Source organism: Phoca vitulina, unplaced genomic scaffold (assembly GCF_004348235.1).
Source record: "Phoca vitulina isolate PV1807 unplaced genomic scaffold, GSC_HSeal_1.0 scaffold43, whole genome shotgun sequence".
Classification (NCBI taxonomy): domain Eukaryota; kingdom Metazoa; phylum Chordata; class Mammalia; order Carnivora; family Phocidae; genus Phoca; species Phoca vitulina.
In genome coordinates this window covers 10,592,298-10,616,650 of record NW_022589746.1, presented here as the reverse complement: position 1 = coordinate 10,616,650, position 24,353 = coordinate 10,592,298, and the positions used below count along the sequence as shown (strand labels likewise).

The 24,353-nt window shown below is 46.0% G+C and overlaps 1 protein-coding gene across 1 annotated transcript; it reads right to left on the bottom strand.

Annotated features, from left to right (window-relative positions):
- Positions 1 to 7,504: 7,504 nt before the first annotated feature.
- On the bottom strand, positions 7,505 to 24,152 carry ACTA2 (actin alpha 2, smooth muscle). Its single transcript, XM_032430360.1, has 9 exons — positions 23,887 to 24,152; positions 19,677 to 19,830; positions 18,007 to 18,135; positions 15,267 to 15,377; positions 13,427 to 13,511; positions 12,925 to 13,086; positions 11,425 to 11,616; positions 10,003 to 10,184; positions 7,505 to 7,792 (listed from the first exon to the last, which is right to left on the bottom strand). The coding sequence occupies exons 2-9, from the start codon at positions 19,803 to 19,805 to the stop codon at positions 7,649 to 7,651; spliced, it is 1,134 nt and encodes a 377-aa protein (XP_032286251.1). The 5' UTR covers positions 19,806 to 19,830; positions 23,887 to 24,152; the 3' UTR covers positions 7,505 to 7,648.
- Between the last annotated feature and the right edge of the window lie 201 nt (positions 24,153 to 24,353).

The following is a 24,353-nucleotide window of genomic DNA, read 5'->3' as shown; positions in this document are numbered from 1 at the left end:
CATGATCCCAGGGTCCTGGGATGGAGCCCCGCATCGGGCTCCCTGCTCCGCGGGAAGCCTGCTTCTCCCTTTCCCACTCCCCCTGCTTGTGTCCCCTCTCTTGCTGTGTCTTTCTCTGTCAAATAAATAAATAAAATCTTTAAAAATAAATAAAATAAAATAAAAAATAAAGGGGCAATTAAGGTAAAATGAGGCCACTAGAGGGCCCTAATCCAATCTGACTGAGGTACTTAATGAAGAAGAGATTAGGATGCAGACACAGAGGGAAGACCACGAGAGGACACAGGGAAAAGACAACCCTCTACAAGGAAAGATGCTTCCAAAGAAACCAGACCTGTCCACGCCTTGATCCCAGACCTCCAGCCTCCAGAACCGTGAGAAAATAAATTTCCACGTCGTCTGAACCACTCAATCTGTGGTATTTTATTATGGCAATCCAGCAAACTCATACAGTACTTAATAAATATTTACTGACGTTGTTTTCTTTTTTCTCTCGCGGGACGGAATTGGAAATGACTTTCTTTGTTGTCACGCAGAAATTACTCTCTTCTTCACAGACCTTGTCAATTATAGAAGAGCAAGGCAGGTTTCTGTGGGTTATTCTCAGCTCCTGAAGGTGCTCCTGGATTCTTCTGAGAAGTGGTTTAGTTTGCGGAACAATTGGCATTATATTCGAGATGCAGTGTCAGTGAAGGTCATATCCCAGGGCTGGTTCCATATCTCCCCCCACTTCATCCCACGCTGCAGACACACAGGTCATGCCAGAGACTGTGTTATGACAGCTGCTTGGACTGAGACTGAGGTTTTTATTGGGGAACCAGCCACAGTGACCCCAACACGTGGAAAGCAGATGTTTCTCACCTGGCACGTCTTACAGAATTATGTAGCAAGAGAATGTTCTATGTGAAGAGGATGCTTGAGAAATGTCAAGTGTTGGGCACTGATCAAGGAAAAGAGGAAAACGTTCAGCTCCTTGTTCTTGGAATTTAGCGTGTTATTTGTCACGAAGACAACAAATAAGCCAAAAAACTCTCCTCTGTTCCTTTAAGAAACATGTTTCCTTTTCTAGCGTCTTGGCTCTTCATGAGGCAAGAATGTCTTTTCCTTGGGGACAGTTGACAAAAACATTAGTTAGTGGCTCTGAGTCATCATACTGATGTCCAAGAAGACTTTTAGTTATCAAAAGGCACATCTTCTTTTGGATTGCTTTGACAAAAATACCACAGGCTGGGTGGCTTAAACAATAGACATTTATTTCTCTCAGTTCTGGAGACCCGAAGTCTGAGGGAATGCCAGCACGTTTGGGTTCAGAGCTCATCTCCCTCCAGTGTCTTCTTATAAGGACATTAAAGTCCCATCATCAGGGCTCCACCCTCCTGACTCAGCCACCCCCACCCACCATCACACTGGGGACTCCATTTCAACATACGGATGTGGGGGCGGGGGAGGGAGGTACAAACATTCAGTCCGTAGCAAGGCAAGTGCCAAAGAGCTAATGTTTTATCCATTTGCCATTTTTTTTTTTTTTTGGAAACGTTGCTGTACATCTGAAATCCCATAATTACATTAAAAAGAACCATTCATGATAATGTGAATAGCTGTTATTCTATTCCCTGTGATCTGGTGTTCAAATGCCTGCAAACAGATTTACGGAATTAAGAAGATAGTTGTCAGTTGATTAAGTCATACTAGGTATTAGTTTCCAAGAACAAATTTCTCTAAAAGAAAGGGTTGTGTTTTTTTTTTTTTTAATTAAAGCAATATATCTTATATTAAAGTTTTATACTTACGCTTTTAATCTTACAATATTTTTTATAATTAAAATAATTTAATAAAATCCATATTCCTGTATATGTTTGAATAATCAGAGAGGAGCTAGAGAAATGGAAAAGATGACAAAAATCCAGGGGAGAGAACATTACTTAGAAAGGAAACTAGCCAGAATTCAGCGTGCAGTTGGGGCAGTGTAGAGGATGAGGGAGAGAAAACAGAGTAACAGGGAAGGGGTGGGTAGGATGAGTGTTGTAGACTGCCCTACCGAATTTGCTTGAAGTAAATACCTTGGGCATTATCTAAAGCAAAAGACACTCTAAAACCATGGAGATAATTTTTCCCCTCCACCAGGGAGGATTACCTACACAGCCACATTTATTCAAGTTTAAAATTCTTCTGTGCAGTTATTCCAAGAGAGAAGTGCATGGACAGACTGGTCAAAAAAGTTTCACAAGGTTTTCTCTCACTAAAGGCTGCTGGACAAGAAAAACAAAACAAAACAACTAGAAGACGTTTGCTCTATTCCTGAGTACAGGCAAGGTTTTTTCACTTCTAGAAATGAGGTGTATGAATTACTGATTTGGCAGGTTCCTTGCAGCAATAAAATGTTGTACTTATTGAAGTTTTTTTGCAAGGCAATACATTATATTTTTTTTCCTGTTTTTAAAAAACTATTTGTTGAGGTAAAACTCATGCGACGTAAAACAAACCATTTTAAAGTGAACAATTCAGTGACACTCAGTACCTACGTAATACCGTGCAACCACTACCTCTGACTAGTTCCAAAACGTTGCCATCACTCCAAAGTGAAACTCCTCACCCACTAAGCTGTTCCTCCCCATTTCCTTCCCTCTGGCTTCTGGCAACCACTGACTTGCATTGTCTTTATAAATTTATCTATTCTGGAGATTTCATATAATTGAAATCATACAACGTGTGAACTTTTGTGTCTGGTTTCTTTTACCTTAACATTGTGAAGGTTCATCACATTGTACCATGTATCAGTACTTTGTCCCTTTTTAATGCCTGACTAATATTCCACTGAATGGATATGTCACAATTTGTTCATCCATTCATCCAGTGATGGATGTTTGGGATGTGTCCCCCCTTTGGGCTATTGTGAATAGTGCTTCTATGAACATGTGTGTAGATGTACTTTTTGAGTATCTGTTTTCATTGTTTGGGGGTATATACATAGGAGTAGAATGGCAGGATCATATAGTAATTCTATCTTTAACTTTTTGAGAGACTGCCAAACTGTTTTCCATAGAAGCTGAACCATTTTGCATTCCTGCCAGCAATGTACAAGGGTTCTAATTTCTGCACATCTTTGCCAACACTTATTTTTTTTTATGATAGCCATCCTAGTAGGTGTGTTTTATAGTATCTCATAGTGGTTCTGACAGAACAGTACATTATTAACTTAATTCTTTTAAAGTCAAAATTTTAAAAAATACTTATTTAATCTCTACACCCATTGTGGGGCTCGAACCCACCACCCCGAGATCAGGAGTCACACACTCTTTGACTGAGCCAGCCAGGCATCCCAAAGTCAAATTTTAATAATAAAATCCAAGCTGATTATGAAGATGCCTGAGGCTTCCAGAACTCTCTGTCATCACAGATTGTGGGACACCCAGTTCCAGGCATTTATCAAGGTCGACTCTTTTGACTGGGTAGGATTAGAAATACAGGAGAGAGGGGCGTCTGGGTGGCTCAGTTGGTTGAGAGTTTGCCTTCAGCCCAGGTTGTGATCCCAGGGGTCCTGGGATCGAGCCCCACGTTGGGCTCCCTCCTTGGTGGAAAGTCTGCTTCTCCCTCTCCCTCTGCTCCTCCCCCTGCCTGTTCTCTCTCTCTTTTAAATAAATGAATAAAAAAAATCTTAGAAATACAGGAGAGAGAACTGACAAGAGCCATACCAATGGCACTTAAATACTACTTTTATTTGTGTGAAACTCGGTGGTTGATGTATTCACACGGGAGAAGGCTACCTGGGAACATCCATCTGAAATCACAAACTTTTCCTTTTTTTAAGAACAAGGGCTAGTTCTTAATTTGAAGGATGGAATTTTTGTGTGGACAGGCGATGCCATTTTGTAGAGGAAGATCTGACGTTGGATGATTTTAGGCCATTTCTTAAGGGGTTTCGGGTTGTAGCCTCTGCAGAGCGATCTAAGGAGGGGAGGAAATGATCAGTCCAATGATAGGACAGAGGAATAAGCTTCAAAACCAAATGTGGAGTGTAAGAAAGAGACATGACCTAAGAAAGAATACAAAAATACCATCTTTGGATTTGGTGGGTCTAGAGTGCCACCGATTTTTCTCAAAGGGACATCTGAGCTTCAGCCTCTGAAAAACTGTCATTAACTACACTACGTAAAAGCCTGTGTCATCAGTTTTCCTGAAAGATAGCATATGTTACAAAAGCAGCTGGCAAACTGTAATCATTTATATTCCCTTCAGACTTCAAAGGGGGCATGGAGTTATTACAAGAACATTCTAGAAGAGCTGTAACCATCAGGAACAAATCAGAGAGGCAGCAGTCCTTGGATGTTCATTTTCCCGGATACATTTCTGAAAACGGGATGACGAATTTAACCCGCCAGATGAAGCACTCGTGAATGGCACATGAACCCGACAGATACCACCTTTCTCGCTCAACATGGCTGTCATGGCCTGTAACAGCTGTCTGATTTCAAGACTGACGTTTCACGGAGAAAACGTTATGAACTCTGCTTTGGAAAATCAGTCAAGTCATAGTCAAACTTCTGAAGTCTGTGCGTGGTTTGATGCTTTGGGGTTCTTTTTTCAGTTCCACATAGGGGTACCCTGCCTCATCTTGGCCTCTGCCAGGAACCCGGGCCACCTACATCCTACTTCTCCTTCCCCAGCCTCAACCCCCTCAGGTCCCCGCCCTGTTTTCCCGGTTAACTCTGACTAAGTTTCTCGTAAGCACTACCTCCTCAGGGGGGCCTACTGGTCCCCCATATCCATATTTCCCTTTTTGTGATCCTCACAGGGCACGCTAGCTACCGGTGTAATGTCCGTCTTCCTGACTAGACCGGAAGTTCCACCCGCCAGAGCCATGCCTATCCTCTCTGTATGGTTTATCGCTGTCCCAGTCCTGGCTGACAGCAGGTGGCTCTTCAAGCAGCACCTGAATTAAGTTGGGTCTCCCGGGAATGACCATGACTTGTACATCCAGTTTTCAGACTCTGATATGTAACAGCCACATCTAGGACTGGGTCATTCCCTCCTCTTCCTCCTCCAGGGGTTCCTTCCTCCCCTCCAGGGTTCAAGAGGCAGCCAAATATATTGCTGGTTTTATCTCCTCGAGATTCATATGAAGCTCATCCACAAGACTCTGACACCTGTCCAGCCCTTCAGATCACCGGGCATCTTGTGGAATCAAGGGGAGGAGGTATTGATCTGAGACTGGGCAAAGGGGCGTAAGCACTTAAGCTGGGTGCTCACAAGGAAGGAACATTTCACGGATGCCCATTTAGTGAGTGGTTCTAGTTCTCCTGATTTCTGCCTCTGGCCATGGCGCTTTCAGATTCTTGGACTTTTCCAAGCCCTCATTCCCTTATCAGAGAGCTCGCATCCCCTGGTGATAGATATGAAGTACAACAGTGCAGCGAATTGGTTTTACTCTATGTAAACCCAATAGTGAGGATGGGAACGGTTGGTGACTTTTGCCTGAATTACAAGAGCGATCTGTTTACAATTATCTGTGCACTAATGCCCAAGTTTATGTTCTAGTAGGTATGGAGCGCCCTTGCCTGGTAAGTGTAAATCTGCAATTGGGAAATTTCCCTCAGTCATAGCATGTTACAGCAGTTCTCAAATTTTGATGTGCGAAGGAATCATCAGAGAAATCTGATTAAAACTTAGGCTCCCAGCCTCGGATCCAGAGATTCTAGCTCAACTGGGTTTGGATTATGACCTCGGAATCTGCCCACTTAAAATGAGCCCCCAGTGAAGTTGACCTGTGTGGCCTACGTCTTGAGACCCACTGGCCTAGGGGCTAAGAGTTGGGCTTGGAACCAAGGTCAAGTTACCCCTCTGCCAGTGGTAGGACCACTCAGAGTCTCAGGTCCTCCATCCGTCGAAAGGCAGTAAGAATATCAACTCCATAGGGTTGTTGTAGGATAACATGAGGTCCTAATATAAAGGGTTTGGTATGTACCCAGCACATGCCAACTCTTATTATTTGTAGCATTAATATTAATTAGCTCAAGCTACAGGGCCAGAGAAGACCAGGGAAAGCTTGGATTAAGTCTTGGGTAAATCTGTGCAGTCAGATGCTGCATTGGACAGAGACGTCTCCCTCGAAGGACAGCCAATGATTGCTGACCCCCACTTAGACTTTCCCACACAAGAGAAAAGCAGCGCCCAGCTGGGGGGCTGCTGAGGGCACTGAACAGCCTGGGCAGAAAAGCGCTTTGAGACTAAGGCCCTTATGAGTAGGGAAGGTGTTTCTATGCTTCTTTGTACCTCCCAGGCCAAATGGGTAAAAGAGAAGTTGAAGACAGCTTCTCTGTATAATGATATTAAGGGAACAATTTCTGTTTTTTCATCTGTAAAACGGACACGAAAATAATATTGTGCCCACCTTGTTCTGAAGAACAGATGAGGGAGGAGATATATAAAACCCTTTGTGTGATGACTGACAGAGGTGGGCCTTGGAGACTTTTGTTAACTTTCCCATCCCTTCTGGTGTGAATATATCTGTAGCATCTTATTCGGACAGATACTGATCAGGAGAAAAGCAACTGATGATCGAGATGCATAATGAGATTTTAGAGCAGCGTTTCTTATTCTTTTAGGAATCGCTTCCCCTGAAAGACTCTATACTTTCTTTTAATACACCTACAGATGGCCTCAGCTTACAATGGTTCGACTTAAGATTTTTCAACTTTATGATGGTGTGAAAGCAAAAGGCATTTGGTAGAAACTGTACTTTGAATTTTCATGTTTCCCCAGGCTAGCGCTGTGTGGTAGATACGCCCTCTTGAGACTGGGTGGGAGCCGCGAACACAGCTCCCAGGGTCCAGGACAAACACATTTCCTGCTATTTCGGACCCATGCAGTCATCCTGTCTTTCACTTTACAGTACTTCATAAATTACATGAGCTATCCAGCACTTGTTTTTTTATAGAACAGGCTTTGTGCTAGATGGTTTTGCCCATCTGGAGGCTACTGTCAGTGTTCTGAGGACATTTGAGGTCGGCTGGGCTCATCTACCATGTTCCGTAGTTAGGTGCCTTAAATGCATTTCGACTTGCGATATCTCCAACTCAGGTTGGGTTTGTCAGGATGTTAGCTCATTGCAAGTCAAGGAAAATCTGTATGTTCATTGTTTCATATGTTTCACATATATTATAATCATACATCTGTGTATCTGTAATACACAGTTATTGTAATTCTGTTTTTGCACATCAGGCGCCCAGTACTGAGGTGAGAAGACAGCAAGGTAATGTAATGACCCGGCAAGTTGTGAAGTCAGGGTGGGCTATCCTATTGATACACTTTCATCCACGTTTCCATTTATCTCCCGTGTATTTTCAAATTCTTTCCACGGACAGCATTTAGTCGAACTTCCCAGCTTAGTGTGAGCGAGCCCGTCCTAGCGGTGTCGTGCCCCAGGATCCACCACTAGGGGGAGCCACTGGTCCACCTACAGAAACGGGAGCCGCAGGGTGCCCATCAGAGGCCAAGTCCGCAGGTTACCAGTAACATATTTCAGATTTATTAAAAAACACATAGGTAACAAGTCAGAGCTTTGGCTAGGAATGATTTGGAAAAGAATTGAAGGCATTACTCCACATAACGTTCACAGTTGTGTGCCAGAGACAGAGAGCAAGGACGTGTTTTAGAAGCATTTGCGGTGGACAATGGACGGCCCGGCCTCGTCGTATTCCTGTTTGCTGATCCACATCTGCTGGAAGGTGGACAGAGAGGCCAGGATGGAGCCCCCGATCCAGACGGAGTACTTGCGCTCCGGAGGGGCAATGATCTGTTGGCCAGGATGAGAAAGAAGGACCGTTAGCACGCTAGAACAGGGCCGGGCATTCCCCCAGGGTGCAGACTGGGTGGACCTCGCAGGAGTCCCATGGACAGCGGGGACAGTCTCAGCTGTCAGACGCCTGGCCCTAACCCCACGCTGACCCTAAGCCAATGGAGGCGACTAGTGAATTTAGAGACTCTCCAATGAGAGTCTCCGAACTTACTCTATGAGTCTTCTTCCACCTGTTTAAGGCCACTGAGATGCACTGTTTCACACTGGAGGGCTCAGGGTGCCTGCTGGATGACCATTTCCCTGGGGTAGGTCCCAGTAAGCTGCCCTGGCTGGCTCTCCTTGACTCATGCCAGGGGTCCCATCTACCCGCAGGAACCCCAAAACATAGCTACAGCTGAGCACTTCCCAATCTCACTCCCGACTTGGATACTTAGGTAGAGACAAATATGGAGACTTGGGCAAAAAGACAAGGTATTTCCGAAACCACGGTGGAAAGATTTAATTTCTGTGTATCCCCCAAGCTCTGTTTGAACGTTTATTTTTCATACACATAGCTGATACTTACTGAGCACCCACTATGTGCCTAGCACGATGCTAAGCGTTTTACATGTATTACCTCAAACCAGTTTAGAGAGTATTGAATTAGTGCCATGTTACACATGGGGAAACAGAGTCTGAGAGAGGTTTACGTAACTGATGTAGGTCACACTGGTTGTGCACCTGTCAGACCCGATATTCAAACCTGGATCTCTTCCAGGTGTGGTTTTGTTTTGTTTCATTTTGTTTTAGAAACAACCTTTCCATTTGGGGGTAATTTTAGTTGGATAGAAAGGTGGTAGGTAAAAGACAGTCCAGAGTTCCTATAACCCCCGCCATCCAGTTTCAGTTTTCCCTAAAGTCATCACCTTACGGCCCCAGACTTTTTAACGGGTTTTCTCTCCCCACACGGGAGCCCCACGTTCCACATTCATGTTATTCGAGAAGCCAGGTTTGGGGAAGCAGGACCGGGCCAGCTCTGGCTGCCGCCGCCGTCTGTAATACACCCCCACCTGGGCAGGCTTTGTCAGTGAGCCCAGAGCTGGTTGCATGTCTCTCCGGCAGGTGTTCGAGGGAGAGGGGGAGACAGCCGATCAGAGGAGCATTCAAGAAACACCAGCCTCAGGAAACAGTCTCTCCTCTTACCATGCAGTCTTTCAGAGCCTGTGATGCAGGCAGAGAGCTTCGCTCTCTTTCTGTTATCGGCAAACCCTCTTCAAAAAAGGACAAGTGAGTGCAAATAACAGAGAATGTGTTTGAATACTTCTCGCGCGCGCGGGTGTGATCTGCAGGCGGAGTGTCCTCTCTTCTGCTCCCTGGGACACGGGTCAGAGAGTCCCAGCATGGCTTCTGATTTCAGAGCGGGATAACAGCTTTTGAGAAGTCGCCAGGCACACGTAAGTTGCCTCCAAAGAACCATCTCCTTTTAATCTCTGAGTTCCCGTGACTGGGACTCAAAACACATAACATAAGGGTCTTTGGTAGCTCAGGGACCAAGCTTGGTCATCCTGGAGGGATTCTGTGCTTCTGAGCACCTAGATCAAAAGGAGTGCCAGACAGAGAGCTGAAGATACCACTCTTAATTCTTGGCCACTGAGCTGTGATCACTTTTGGAAAAAGAGTACATGCTCTAGAATCTACAGCATTTAAACCTCTTTGGAAACACATCCGGCTCATCTGATTTTTTATAATGTTTTATGTGTGAGATGCACTAGTTCTGTGATGGGGGAAAATGACACCATGTCTACTTTTAAGAGATATAATGGAAGTCATCTAGATTTACTGTGGGGATCATTTCACAATATATGCAAATATTGAATTATGTTGTACACCTGAAACTAATAGAATGTTACATGTGAGTTACATCTCAATAGAAAAATAAAGGGATATGCTCACACGGGGAGCTCTGATGAACTTCACTCCTGAAAGTAGCTGACGGACAAAGGTAATTATAGATTAAATTTTGTGCAAAATAATTTAGCTTCTCTGATGAACTGGACTGACTCAAATCCTATAAAGAGCAGAACTTGTGGATGTGGACCCACTGCTTAGCCCTGGAAACCACGAGCACACGTGAGCACGACGTGGCCTCTGAAGGGCCCGTCTCGTCTGGTGATGGAGTTGGTATCATAGCCTGAAGCATAGCCGTGGCACCTGACCCTGAACCATACCTTGATCTTCATGGTGCTGGGCGCCAGCGCGGTGATCTCCTTCTGCATGCGGTCAGCAATGCCGGGGTACATGGTGGTACCCCCCGAGAGGACGTTGTTAGCATAGAGGTCCTTCCTGATGTCAATGTCACACTTCATGATACTGTTGTAGGTGGTTTCATGGATGCCAGCAGACTCCATCCCTGCAAAGGAGACACGGGCCATGATCCTTGGGTGGTGGGCAAAACCCAGGAAGAGCTGCATGAGCCGTTGGAGGGTCTTACGTTGGACTGAAGCTAGGTAGGCATCGCAGTGTGGGAACCGCCCGTCCTTAGAGTCTCCATGCGCTCCCACCTCTCATCTAGTGAGGAAGCCTTGCAGCGGCACCTCCAGGGGGCAAGGGCTGAGAACAGACTCACCACTATGTGGGGTTCAAGTAAGGGCGGAGTCTCAGGCTCCCCACAGGAGGTCCGGTGCAGAGCTCGTGCCCAGGCATAGCTCAGGGCTACCCCAAGTCTCTCTCTGCCTGCTCTCTTGCTCGCACCCCTCAAAGCCAAAGGGCACCGAATCCCAGGGAAGGTGATTCATCCGATTTGGACAAAGCCTCCTTTTTCTTCAATTTTGATAATAGTTGTGTTTGGGGTTGGTTTTTTTGTTTTGTTTTGTTTTGTTTGCCTGAATTTTTAAAAATTTCTGATGTGGGTCTTTTGAAAAGAACCTCCAGGTGGCCCTTCACCTTTTGCGATGCTGGAATGTAATCGTAATAATACCTAATTATTCATTATTAACAATGTCTAATAGTTACTGAGTGTTTGTTTCGGCCAGGCGTTGGGTTAAGTGTCCCACACTGTACTTCTTACAGCCACCCTGTGATGCAGGTACCATCACAATCCTCATTTTATACATGAGGACACAGAGGCTTGGGGACATTGAGTGACCTTCCCGAGATCATGACAGGAGAACTGAGACCCAAGCCCGGGCTCATCCCTCCCAGAGCCCACCCTCTGTAAACAACTATGCTAATATTTGTCCAAGGTCAATGCTAATGTAGGAACGGGCTCTTCTGTTTTCCTCTCCCCCCAACCCCTGCACTCCTCCCAAAGTCTCAGCATTCAGCACATCCTTCCCATCCATCGATGGCTCCACTGTGTCCTCAGCACAGGCAATATCTGATTTTTTCACCATACTTCCCACACCAAGGATGCTTTTGGCTTGACTACAGCTTAGACCGTGTTTGCTTAGAAAGAAAACTCCTTTCCTGACGTTCTTCTGCTCTCTCTAGAAATCTGACACTCTCCTTTGCCCTGGTTTAGAAATGCATCTGGTCTTGTGGCTCCTGGCCCAGGTCCCCACATGTAGAAGGGTGCTGAGAGCCAGGGGCTGGCTGGATTCGGAGGGTTAGGGTGCTCCCCTCCTGCCCAGGGACAGGACACTGAAGCCTACCGATGAAGGAGGGCTGGAACAGGGTCTCTGGGCAGCGGAAGCGCTCATTCCCGATGGTGATCACCTGCCCATCGGGCAGCTCGTAGCTTTTCTCAAGGGAGGAAGATGACGCAGCTGTGGCCATCTCATTTTCAAAGTCCAGAGCCACGTAGCACAGCTTCTCCTTGATGTCCCGGACGATCTCACGCTCAGCTGTCAAGATACAAACATGAGGGTTTGTGCAGGTGGTGAAAATCCACCCACCTTACTTGGGTCTCTCCTCCAAGAAGGGTTCCTTCAAAAACGTGTGTAACTTCGGTATCATGCAACCCAAAATCCATGATGGCAATTAAACTCTAGGTCCTCGAGGGAGCCACTTCTGTCCCTAGCAGAGGGGTAGGCTCCTCAAAAATATGGTCTGGAAAATGCATGACAGGAAGAAAAGGAGCTAGCTAAAGGCACAGAGCAGGGCATCCTTCTATACGTTACATTTGGGATTTTTTTTTTCAGGATTAACTATTCACTCTCGGTTACAATTGTCTTATAATAGTTTGTTATATTGGATTTTCAGTTGACCAGGAAGTCTTATGCTTTGGGGCCCCCACAGTTTTCAAAAAGCTCCAGAGACCCATGTTGCCTGGCCCAGGTAGGTCCCAGTTCACACCGCTGGCATATTCATCACCTTCCAGAAGGAGGCAGGCCCCGGCTCAGGACCGGTCCTGGCCCAGGAGGCTCAGGGATGCATAGTGAAGGAGGTGTGGAAGAAGCAGGCAGGCAGTGCCTTTCAGACTCCTGCACTCTGAACTTCTAAGTATTGGTTGCACCTAGGCCCCTGGGGCCTTTTGGAAATTTTCTGGGGTTCTTTTGTGGAGAGCAGAAGAGGAATGTAGGAATGAATTCAACTCCCTACCCCAGAAGGAAATTTAACACCCACAGAGCTCAAGCTCAGAGTCTATAATAAACCTCAGGCGTGTCCAGACATGGAAACGTGTGGACAACACCAGCTCGATGGGGGGAGGGCAGGCAGCCAGGGCCATGGGCACTGAGGATGCCCCAACGTGTCCAGCACCAGCTGAGGTCGCCTCTTGCAGATACAGACGGGGCGGCACCGGCTTGGAGGCCAAAGACACGTGCGGGGTTGGCCTTCAAACTAGCTAAGTTACTGACTAACTGACTCACAAATGTGGAATTACTCAGGGCTGGGAATTCCACGTGCTTGGTGTTGTTCAGTACAATAATCATGTGAGGGGTGACCCCCCATTCTACAGATGGTTCGGTGAGGTTGGGTCACCCTGCTGGCGGGGGCAGGACCGGGCCCTGGGCCCTTCCCTGGTGTCTCCAAGAGCGCCAACCATCACTTTGAGCCAAAAAGGCCGTGCTTTGTTGTGGGCCTTGGAGTCAGGCCTTGTCACCCGCACGGTCCCCTCCCATTGTTTCCCTGGATGCTCACCAGGGTCCTGCACGTCGCTGGGAAGGAGACGCGGGCCCTTCACCCCCAGCCCTCCCTCCCACCCATCTCACCGGTTGTCACGAAGGAGTAGCCGCGTTCAGTCAGGATCTTCATGAGGTAGTCGGTGAGGTCACGGCCGGCCAGGTCCAGACGCATGATGGCGTGGGGCAGGGCGTAGCCCTCGTAGATGGGCACATTGTGGGTGACCCCGTCCCCGGAGTCCAGCACGATGCCTGGGGGACAAATGGGCACGATGAAAGTGACCGCAGCAGCAGGTGCGTGGGCCCTGGCTGGCCGAGTGGCAGGGGAGTTTCTGAGCCTCTGATTTGAAAGAGAAGAGAGAGAGCATGTGAGAGCATAGGACAAGCAGGACAGGGCTTGGGGAAGATAGAGAAAGAGGAGGAAGAGCGAGAGAAAAAGGCCTGCTGGAAATAAGAGCTCGAGGGCTTATTTTTCAAGGTGGGCTGGCATTAGGCTTGTCAGCTCTAGCCAGCCCCCAGTCCGTCCAAACACCATGTTTACAACCATCAAACCCCATCATGGACGGTGCACCCAACCTGGGCTCCCACCTACCAGTCGTGCGTCCAGAGGCGTAGAGGGACAGCACTGCCTGGATAGCCACATACATAGCCGGGACGTTGAAAGTCTCAAACATAATCTGCAAGGCAAGCCAAAGCACTGAGTTAGTGATGCTGCTGCCAGTCTCGGCCAGAATGTTCAAGAGAGCGCCCCCTGCAGGTGGGCTCAGAATACAGACTGGCTCTGGGCAGAGGACACTGTGCCCTGAGGGTGCAGGCAAGGGAAGGGGCTCTGTGCACACATGACGGGTGCGGGCATACAGCTGACCACTGTGGGCTTCCTTCCTGGTCGCTCAACTGTAAACGGAGGGGTCTGGACTAGGCGAGCTCCCAGTGTGAGCAGCCTAGGACCTGTTCATGATATCAAAGCCAAAAGATAAAGAGAAGACGACATTCAGGTTCAGACTTCTCTGGTCTACAGAAGGAGACCTTTGACCAGAAGCTCAGACTGGTTGGGAAGGAGCCCATTTCTGTGATTCGTCTGAGGTTCCTGTTCATCTGTTCCATTTTTTCATGTAGTTGCTGAGTCAATGTCAGCCCTAGAATCCAAGGCCACTTTGGCTGTAGTGGAAGGGACCTTGATCCTGGAAGACGAGAAATGCCCACTGGTAGCAGAGAGCCCTATATGAACACCAGTGTCTCAGCTCACACAGTCTGGGGACAAGACCAGAGCCGCTGCAGGTCACTCGTGAGAAGGCTGCGCACATGGAGATGCCCACGGGCCTCCCCTTCCCCATCCACCAAACCCCACCTGGTCTATCCACCAGAATATCTGACATCGTTTGCTAGACCACCGTGATTCCCAACTGCTTTTCTGCCCCCACACCATTCCCAGGGACAAGAACGCCCATCAGAAACGACATCGCTCGCCACATGGAGGGACACCCAGGCGCACAGAGGTCCCCCTGCAGAGAATGACCGCACGTGTGTTGGTGTAAGCACACCAACCCAGAGCTCTTCTGAGGAAAAGGCCCTGCAGTATTTACATTTATTGACCCCAAAGATCCAAGGTCAATTGCAGCCTCTGCCGCTTCTAGCTGTATGACCTTGGGACACTCACCTCGTGTATGCGATCCTTGAATTGTTCATTTATATAATCAGATATATCATTGTATATTCATTTATAGAATATAACCTGCTTCACGTTGTTCAGATTTAAAGAGACAATGCACGTAAACCGCTTAACCCAGAGCTTCACTATAGCAAGCATTAAGCTGACACTGGATGCTTTTATTTGATAGTTCATCCAAACTGGAAGGCTTGTCTGGCTGGTGGAATGGATGATCTCCTACTGGAAAGTCTTTGAGCTTCAGACAAGTCACAATGATGACAATAAAAACTATTATTTGTTAAACGTTTATTATATCAGGCACCACAAAACACGTTTGACATTTTGCCTCATTGATCTTCACATCAACACTTTGAAAAATAATAGTACTAGTCTTATTCCCGACACATAGACAAGGAAACCAGGAATCCAAGAAATTAAGTGGATTCGTTAAGCTCACGTAGCTGAGAAGCGACAGATCCCTGGCTGTATGTTACCCCGCATTTTGAAATGATTTCTCCTTAGAAGTTTTTAACTTAACACGTCCAACCTTTCCCATTACATATTCTAATTTCCTATTGCTTTTGGAGTCAAGAGGCAGTTCCCCCCCGTAAGGATATGGGTACCATCAAGATGTTTCTGTCCTTGGGAATCCCCAGTTCCTGGAAAATTGTTGGTCTGCGAGTGGGCTGTTGGGGTGGGCCTCCTCTCTGCTGTCCTGTCCCGTCCCTTTCAAATAGGACTCTCCCCAAGCCCCGGAGTGCTGGATCCTGGAGTGGCTATTTACCTGGGTCATTTTCTCCCGGTTGGCCTTGGGGTTCAGGGGCGCCTCGGTGAGCAGAGTTGGATGCTCTTCAGGGGCAACGCGAAGCTCATTGTAGAAAGAGTGGTGCCAGATCTAGCGGGGGACCGAGGAGAAACACAATGAGGTGATGTTGTGGAGGGCTGCGGACCCCCAGAAAGGGACCAGAATGAGCTAGCTGAAACTAGGACCAAATAGTATGTTACAAGCCCTCACGAAATATCCACATTTTTACTGACACAGAGACTGAAGCTCAAAGACTCTGAGTAACTTACCCAAGGATTCACATCAAGGAAGTGACTCAGCGAAAACCCAAACCCAGGTCAGTGGGGCAGGATGGCCTAGCGGTTGAGGGCACAGGGTCTAACATCAAATCTGGGTTCAAATCCCAGCTCAACCACTTCTTGGTTGTGCAAGCTAAGGCAAATTTTAATCCTTCCCAGCTCACCTCACCATGGGTAGTATGAAAATAACTAGTGTGTCTTGGCGAGAACCCTAGAGTTACTATTTACTCCAGCACCTGGCCCAGAATAAATATTATTATTATTATTAATCAACCATACCTTTGTTTAAAGTAATCTCTATGCCCAATGTGGAGTTTGAACTCACAACCCCGAGATCAGGAGTCTCATGCTCTTCGGACTGAGCCAGCCCGGTGCTAAGTGTATCTTTACCCCTACTACCACTTTAGTTAATATTCATGGGAAAATGATTTAGTTTAGCAAGTAAAGGGACAAAGAGTGAATGAATGAATAGATGAATGAAACTGACCTGAAAATCTAGTTACCATTTTTAATACTTTTTGGCAAATTTCCCTCTGCAACCTATGCTAAGAAGACAGGTGTCCCTGTCTCCACCTCCACCTCTTCCGTCCCCCTCTCTACTCTCCAGGGCTAGGAGAAGCATGCCTTCATGCACACGCTCCAGACCTTCCATTCGTGGGCAGATATTTGGCCTTCAGGTGTTTTGAAAATAGCCTGTGCCTATTGATAGCGCATCTGTATGATGCACTTTGGACATGAGTGTGTTCGCTTCATGGTTGAGCATCCTCTTTAATCATCAATGCCAAAAAGCACAGACCATTGTAAAAAGGGCCAAATTAATTATTTTTAAGGGCCTGAAAGGTCTTCGTTAGCACTAGGAATATTAGATTCATCCAGAACTGAAACAAAACAAAACAAAACAAGAACTGCTTGCAAAAGTTTTATAAATCCACAAAAGCCAGATTGACTTTAAAGATTCTTTATCTTGTTCCAGTTTCTTTGGTTTTGAAGTTGTGGTTTCTAAAAAGGAAAGAAGGCTCTTGAATGTTGTACTCCTTTGATGGAATGAAAGTAGCAGAGTGCTCAAGAAATTCCGCCCGAAATGTCACATTGAGAAAATAACCAACCCCTCCCCGCCGGCAAACCTCTCTCCCCAACCCCCTCTCTCGCCTCGCTCTCTCTCTCTCTCCAGAAGACACTTTAAATTTCAGTTCTAGAAATGACGAAATGCTTTATTCATCCCAATTCTCTAGGTGCATGCACGCTGAGATGCTGTCAGCCTCATGGAGAAACTCTTAAGAGTATTTCCTACTGCTATTAATACCTTCTCATCTGTGCAAATTGCAGCTTTAACCAAATCCGGCATCTCAGACAAAGCAAACCTAATGAAATGCTGTTGAAGAGAAGTAGAGTCCTTGGCATTATTACTGATAAATTCTAGCAATACTATTTTCTTTCTCTTAAACTGGTGAGACTCTGTGTGTGTGTGTGTGTGTGTGTGTGTGTGTGTAGGGAGCTGACAAATAAAAGTCCAGATATTGTGGTTCTAATATTTTGCAACATTAAAAAAATTAATGTCATTTTCTCATTAGCCTGTCTGCTTTTTCTCCAATCACTTGTGTTTCTACGATGTCTAATAACAAACATTAAAATCCTAGGATTTGGGGCGCCTGGGTGGCTCAGTCGGTTAAGTATCTGACTCTTGATTTCAGCTCAGGTCATGATCTCAGGGTAGTGAGATCGAGCCCTGCACTGGGCTCCGCCCTGGGTGTGGAACCTGCTTAAGATTCTCTCTCTCCCCCTGCCCCTCCTCCCCTCCCCGCCCTCATTTGCCCCCCACCAATCTAAAAAAAAAAAAAAAAGTCCTAGGATTTAACTCTTCCCATAAGCTCTTTTATATGAAATTGGGAGATAAAGCATTCACTTAATGCAACACAGAGAGGTACTTTCTAAAATATTTAAAAATTTCTGTCAGTTCCTTGTGCTTCAGTATACTGGGGAACATTCAGGAATTTGCCAAATCTGCAATGTCATGGGTCCCGCTTGTATAGTGAAAACTTAAACACTTAAAAAAATGTTCAGGGTGATTAATGAAAAGCTTTCCAGCATGGATGGGGCAGAGGTGGCCTGGCTCCTCTCCTTGCCTGGGAGGCACAGCCTTTCTGCTGCTGGTGAGCAGGGCGGGTGGGGGTGGGTTAATTCCCCTGGCTGCGGGCCCTGGGAGGGTAATCCAGTTGACTGACCCAACAGACTATTAATTCCCACCCCTGGAAAAGGGCTACTGTTCTCATCTGCCAAACAGTCTCCCTCTAACTAGTTTATAAACCCTGTTAGGCAAGGGATTTTTTTTTTTTTAGAAAAATTTCAGGATTTTTTTTTTTCAACAGTAGCAAGATGTTTTGAGCCAGGCCACGGAAAATTATGCATCCTGAAGGCTCAACCTACAGAGAAGCTCCCAGTACCTTTTCCATGTCGTCCCAGTTGGTGATGATGCCGTGTTCTATCGGGTACTTCAAGGTCAGGATTCCCCTTTTGCTTTGTGCTTCGTCACCCACGTAGCTGTCCTTTTGTCCCATTCCCACCATCACTCCCTACAAAGATTCAACACAGCCTGAGTCAGCCGCCCCCAGAACTTGTGAACTGATGATGATCCAATCACAAAGGGTTAAATCGTTGCAATAGGAAGTTCTCTTTTGGTGCCAGCAACTTGACATTCTGTCTTATGGTCACTATGCCCTTAAACAACGTCCCTCAGTTGATGGGCAACAGGCCTGAATCAGTCTCTAAGTAGCAGAGGGCCCCGTGGGTAAAGCAACCTTATATTGTATTTTTTTATCTCCTCTGTTTCTTACTGAGCTCTGTTAGGGCAGAGATTGTCCTTGTCTAGTTCGTCATTATAACCAATTGCCCAGCAAGCACTTATCAATCAATAATTACTTGTTAAATGAATGCATGAAATTTTACATATAAGTTAAATGGCACTTTGCCTCTTATAAATCCTTGAAACTATACTGTTAAAGTTGTCACCCACCCAAGAGATGTGAATATTTTCTAACCATTATAAGCAAAAGCATTATATAGGCAAATGACCACTCAGTGCTTGATTTCTAATAAATAACTCCATACCAATCAACATTAAGACATTTGCCTAAACTAGTCGGAAGTATGTTTTTAATCATTAAAGTGAAGCTTAAAAAAAGCAACAAGAGAAAGGAAATTCTCATTGTCGGGATTTTAAATGGCACTGGAGTGACTTTCAGAATTGCAAAACAGTCGTGGTTCCTAGAGAGCCATGACTAGTGGTTTGTGCGAAGTATCTCCATTGCACACAGTTCAACAAAGAGACTGAGTTCAGATTTCATTCATTGGAAGAGGCTATTATTTACTCTTATGACTATATGCCAAACTGAGAGCCATAAATATCAATCAGATAGGCTCAATTCACAACTACGTTGCTGATGCAAAGGAGAATTTCTAAGGTGAAATTCTCCCCTTTTTACCATGTGGCTGCCCCCAACGTTTTGTTTATATGTAACGTCCTATAAAATTACCATGTGGCTGTCCCCTATGTCACTGACTCCTAAAATATGTAAAACTACATTTGGTAGCAATGCCTCCTTCCATCTAATCTCAAGATCTTTGAGAGTGAGTGATCTAGGCATTTATTTTAATTTCCTGCCAAAGAGTGGCTGTGGTATGCATTACTAGGTAACTCACAGTATTTCTGATGATGATAATGATCGTATCGAGACAAAAAGGAATTGTGAGAAAAGGTTAACTTTATGTCTGGTAGACACCCACCGGATAATCTGTCTACATGGTGTATGAAATTCATACTTATTCCTAGACATCAATCATCAGAGGTATGTTTATAACAAGGTTACATAATTTCTGGGCAGAGAGCAAGAGACGGTCTGTGGATACCCACGGACACACAGACGTAGAGGGACCTCGTCTATAGCCCCGTTTCTCTCTATCCCAATCAGAATTGTTTTTATTGAATACATATGATGTGCAACATTGTGTGAGTTTAAGGTGCACAGCCGTTATCTTGATACATTTCGATGTTGTCATGTGATTGTCAATGTCGCGATATTATCGCGTTAGGTAATTATGGTACGATATTGCTCACCTGATGTCTGGGGCGTCCCACGATGGATGGGAAAACAGCCCTGGGAGCATCGTCCCCAGCAAAGCCAGCCTTACAGAGCCCAGAGCCATTGTCACACACCAGGGCAGTGCTGTCCTCCTCTTCACACATTTTGATGGAGCTGCTTCACAGGGTCCTAGGGGAACAGGGACGAAGCCCACCCAGCTGTCATCCCGAGATCATGGCACTTGACTGACCACTCCTACTCTCTACTCCTAGAGTGCACACCACAGGCCCTTATCACAGCATTTATCTCAAAGTACTTTAATTAGCCTGAAAGCTTTTTACAAGCCACAACTCAGAAGTCCAAGTTCATAACTGGCCTCCAACACAGTGGCTGGCCCATCATCTGAGAAGCACTTTAAACAATGACCAAGCAACGGGCGCCTGGGTGGCTCAGTCGGTTAAGCATCAGCCTTCGGCTCAGGTCATGATCTCAGGATCCTGGTATTGACCCCACGTCGGGCTCCCTGTTCAGCGGGGAGTCTCCTTCTCCCTTTCCCTCTGCCCCACCACCTGCTCGTGTTCTCTCTCTCTCTCTCTCAAATGAATAAATAAAATTTTAAAAAAAAAAAAAAGAATGACCAAGGAAGTGAATGAATGAGCAACTGTAGAGCACAGATGGGAATATCAGACTAGGAGATCAGATCTTCACAGAGACAAGTCATTTGTCATATGTTAAAGAAGTTTCTGGCATTTGCTGTCTGTATCAGCCCAAACACATTTTTCTAGATAGGTTATCACGTTTAAATATTTTCTTAACAGGGCAGACTTTGAGGGATGGGCAGCGTGGGAAAATTTGGAAATGCTGAGATGTTGAAACGTTTAATGTAAAGTGTTGACAAATCTCTTCTGGGACCTGAGAACTGTTATTTTACGTTTGGAAAACCATTAGAGCTAATTGAAACTTTCTAAGAAGGTGCTTTAAATTTTAGGGGCCACCGTTATTCTCCATTAATAAAAATCACAGCTAACCGGGCGCTTGGGTGGCTCAGTCGGTTAAGCGGCTGCCTTCGGCTCGGGTCGTGATCCCAGGGTCCTGGGATCGAGTCCCGCATCGGGCTCCCTGCTCCGCGGGGAGCCTGCTTCTCCCTCTCCCTCTGCCTGCTTGTGTTCTCTCTCTATCTCTCTGTCAAATAAATAAATAAAATCTTTAAAAAAAAAAAATCACAGCTAACCTAAACCTCCAAGTGAAGGAGAGTCTAATAAATTGCACATCAGGTAGCAGAATACCTTGCTGCCATTAGAAAAGATAAAGGATAGGGAAAAGTATATTCCATGTAAGAATGATAGATTAGAGAAAATAACATCATATGATTCTATTTAAAAATGTATTTTATGCATTGAAAAAAGATTAATTATATTTACCAAGACGTTGATGGGTATTATTTTGAAGCGGGGGGGTTTTGTGTTTTTACTGATCTTTCCTGGGTCCTGTCATGTTTTCTAAATTGAACATGTATTCTTTTAGTAATAAAACAATATTTTTAATATCCTACTCTTATGCTTGGATCCTATCACCAAATTTGAAAGGTTGGAGCAAAAGTAGCAACTTTATAGATTTGGGAAATTGAAGGTTTGTTAGAGAGACCGTTTTCATTCACTGCCTTCATTTTTATTAATGAGAAAACCCAGAGGAAGTATTTTGCTCACGGGCATGCAGGGCGTTGGAGGAGAGTTGAATCAGAGATCAGATCCCTTTGGCTACCTCCTTGACTGTCAGTTTAGATTCCCTTGCATTTTTCCAAGCAAAATTAGGTGGAAATATCTCATAAAGAGAGGGACACCCAGAGTTCTCTGCTCGACTTCGAGATCTTAAATTTCAATCTGAGGAAGATTCTTCTAAGTTGGTGAACTCACTGCACACCCAGACCCAGATATAAAAGGCAATTCCTTTAAGGAAATTTCTGGGGTGTGAGGAAAAAAAAATTCTTTTGCAGTTGGAGTTCTTCCAGATCATTCCCAGGAAATCAGTGCTATATCTTTCCAAATGCCATGTAACCCTTTGCAAAGAGCATGAACCTCAACTGAGACCATGCATTTTAAAATCTGGGACAGGTGCTATTCTCTGCAATTGACAAACAAGGAAATCAAGACTCAAGGAATCGAAGTGACTTGTGCATGATCCCAACACTGGTAAAGTTAGGACCACAGAGATGACAGAGCGTGATGATCATGGGCTTATGCTCTGCAGTCAGACTGCCTGGGTTTGAGTCCGGACTCCACCCCTTAGAAGCCGGATGACTTAGTAAAGTATTTAAATCTCTAAATCACAGTTTCCTCTCTGTAAGACAGCAAGAAAATCAGTACATGCTACATAGAGTTCTTATGATGGGGGGTTAGATTTTTTTAAAAAAGCATTTAAAATAATTTGTAGTGGCATACATATTATGAGTTCTCAATAAATGTTAAAGTTATGATGATTAGTATCATTATATAATTATCCTCATTATCCACATCTCTGTATTTCTAGCCTTTGCTTTCTTTCCAAGCATAGCATGGAGATCCTTGACCTGTGGATTCCACTTGTAAGAATGCTCTTTCCATCCCCACCCACCTCTTCCCTTCCCAGACACTGGATTCTGTTGGGCATTCGTGTGATCTGGCTTCCATCCTCGCAGAATAAGAAGCTGGAGGAGAAGTGAGAACTGCAGAGGAGACGAGACAGAACAGGTGGTAAGAGCTGGAGGCATGTGTGAGATGCAGCCAGCTCCAAGCGGCAGGCTGTCTGTGGATGTGCTAAGCAGACTTTCCAAACCAAAAGAGTTGAAAACAGGATGAATTATTTGGAAATCGGACACTCTGAAAATGTGACGAGACGATCACCGTGAGTGCACATGTCCTTACTAACTCTCTTCTTGGCCAGGAGGGCTTGAGGGGGGTGGGGAGTGTCTGAATATACCGCAGAAAAGGGAGGCTGACCCTCAGCATCAGCAAGCACGCAGAAAAAACATCTCAAAATTCAGTAAAAGTGTTTTTATTTGGCAAAAAATGTCCAGAAGGGATTTTCTAATCTCTCGGATGAGCGCTGTCATTAGAGAAGAAGTCTCTGTGTCCCCAGAAAGAAGCTGGCTCAGTGATTTACAACCCTTATCTATAACCTGAATGAGCAGCTCGGTTTGGAGGTTTGGAGCAAAGCATTTCCTAATTAGGTAAAACACACTCGAGTGTCTGCTTTTGGAACTGCCCCCCGGTCAGGGGGGTTGCTCCAACTGCCTCGCGTGCATCTTGTGCCAAAAATGAGTAGTTAGTGGCGGGGCGGGGGAGGGGGTGGGGGGTGGGGAGAACACTACAGTTCCCAGCTCATCCGTCTTGAAAAGCAAACCATATTTAGTCATGGATCACAAAATGGAAGGAAAATCTCAGCGTGAAAACTCCAGTCCGGGCTGAAGCAAGCCAAGCCCTGATTTACAGCGAAGTTGAAGTTCAGCCTGGGGTGGCAGGGCTGGCTCCGAAGTCCTGCCAGCCTCACCAGGGTGAGAGAAATGCAAACCGGACTTCCCATAGGCTGAGAGGCGAGCAGCTGTCAGATGCACACCCTGCTCCCTCCCTTTTTAGTCACAGAGAAAGATGCAGTGGGTTTCCTGCTGCACTCTGTGACAAATGCCAGTGGACCGTGCGATGCACATCCTGAAGTATAAATTCACAGACATTCTCAAGAGACGTGCCTTTCCTACAGAAGCCACTACCAGTCAGAGCCTAGGAACCCAAATGCAAACGCACAAATAGTCAACATCAAAGACCAGGCAAGTAGACTCTGTTCACTTCTAAAACCTACTTCCCGGCACCTTGGCTGCACCCGAAACACAGTCCAGTGAGAAATCCCCACACAAAACCTAACTGCAAACAAATGCTGGAGTTTCCAGTGTCTAAATATAAATAAGTATGATTTACTGGAAATAGCTAGATTGCATCTCTGAAACGCCCTACAAGATCTGGGCTGCTGACTTAGTATAAAGAGAGTGACACAGAGATTCCATTCCATCTTCCTTTTGCCCTCCTCCCCCACACCCACCTGCAACGTTAGGTAATTAGGAGCTAAGAGCTACAACCGTTTCACTACTACAGTGTTCATTCAGAGATTTCAGAGCGCGCCAGCCCAGCCAACTCTCCGTAGATGACATCTGGTTGTCCTGAGTAATATCAGAGCTGCTGGGATCGGAAGTCACATCCCTGGGTCCGTGCCACTTACCGTGACGATGCTCGGCTGGGCTCCTCCGCTCTGGGTGGTGTTCAGGGAAGCTGAACGCTGAAGGGTTATATAGCCCCTTGGCCTGCTTCCCTCCCACTTGCTTCCCAAACAAGGAACGAAGACAGACTTGGGCCCGGCGTTCAGGCTAACACAACCATATAGGGACCTCAGCACAAAACTCTCTAATCTGGGTGGCCAGAGGTCTGGGTCTCTTCCACCGCATTCCACTGCTCTGCTCAAGGAACGGGACACAGCTCAGCTGCTTGCGGCAGATAAACAGCCCAAGCCTCCAGAGCACCTGCTGAGATGCCCAGAGACACTGAGCTCATGCACCCGGGTAGAGGGACATTCCTGTTGTCGTGCTGGCCTTCCAGGGCATTTCCTCACGACCTGAGCACGGAGAGGAGTGGCCTCGAGAAGTAGGGACTTTAAAAAACTCTTCTACAAAGGTGGCCTGCAATGAAGAT

Coding starts and splice junctions, on each gene's coding strand:
- ACTA2 (XM_032430360.1), bottom strand. CDS start 19,805: ATGTGTGAAGAGGAGGACAGCACTGCCCTGGTGTGTGACAATGGCTCT. Junction 18,136..19,676: donor TGGGACGCCCCAGACATCAG/GTGAGCAATATC, acceptor GAATCTTTGTAG/GGAGTGATGGTGGGAATGGG. Junction 15,378..18,006: donor ACTGGGACGACATGGAAAAG/GTACTGGGAGCT, acceptor GTCCCCCGCTAG/ATCTGGCACCACTCTTTCTA.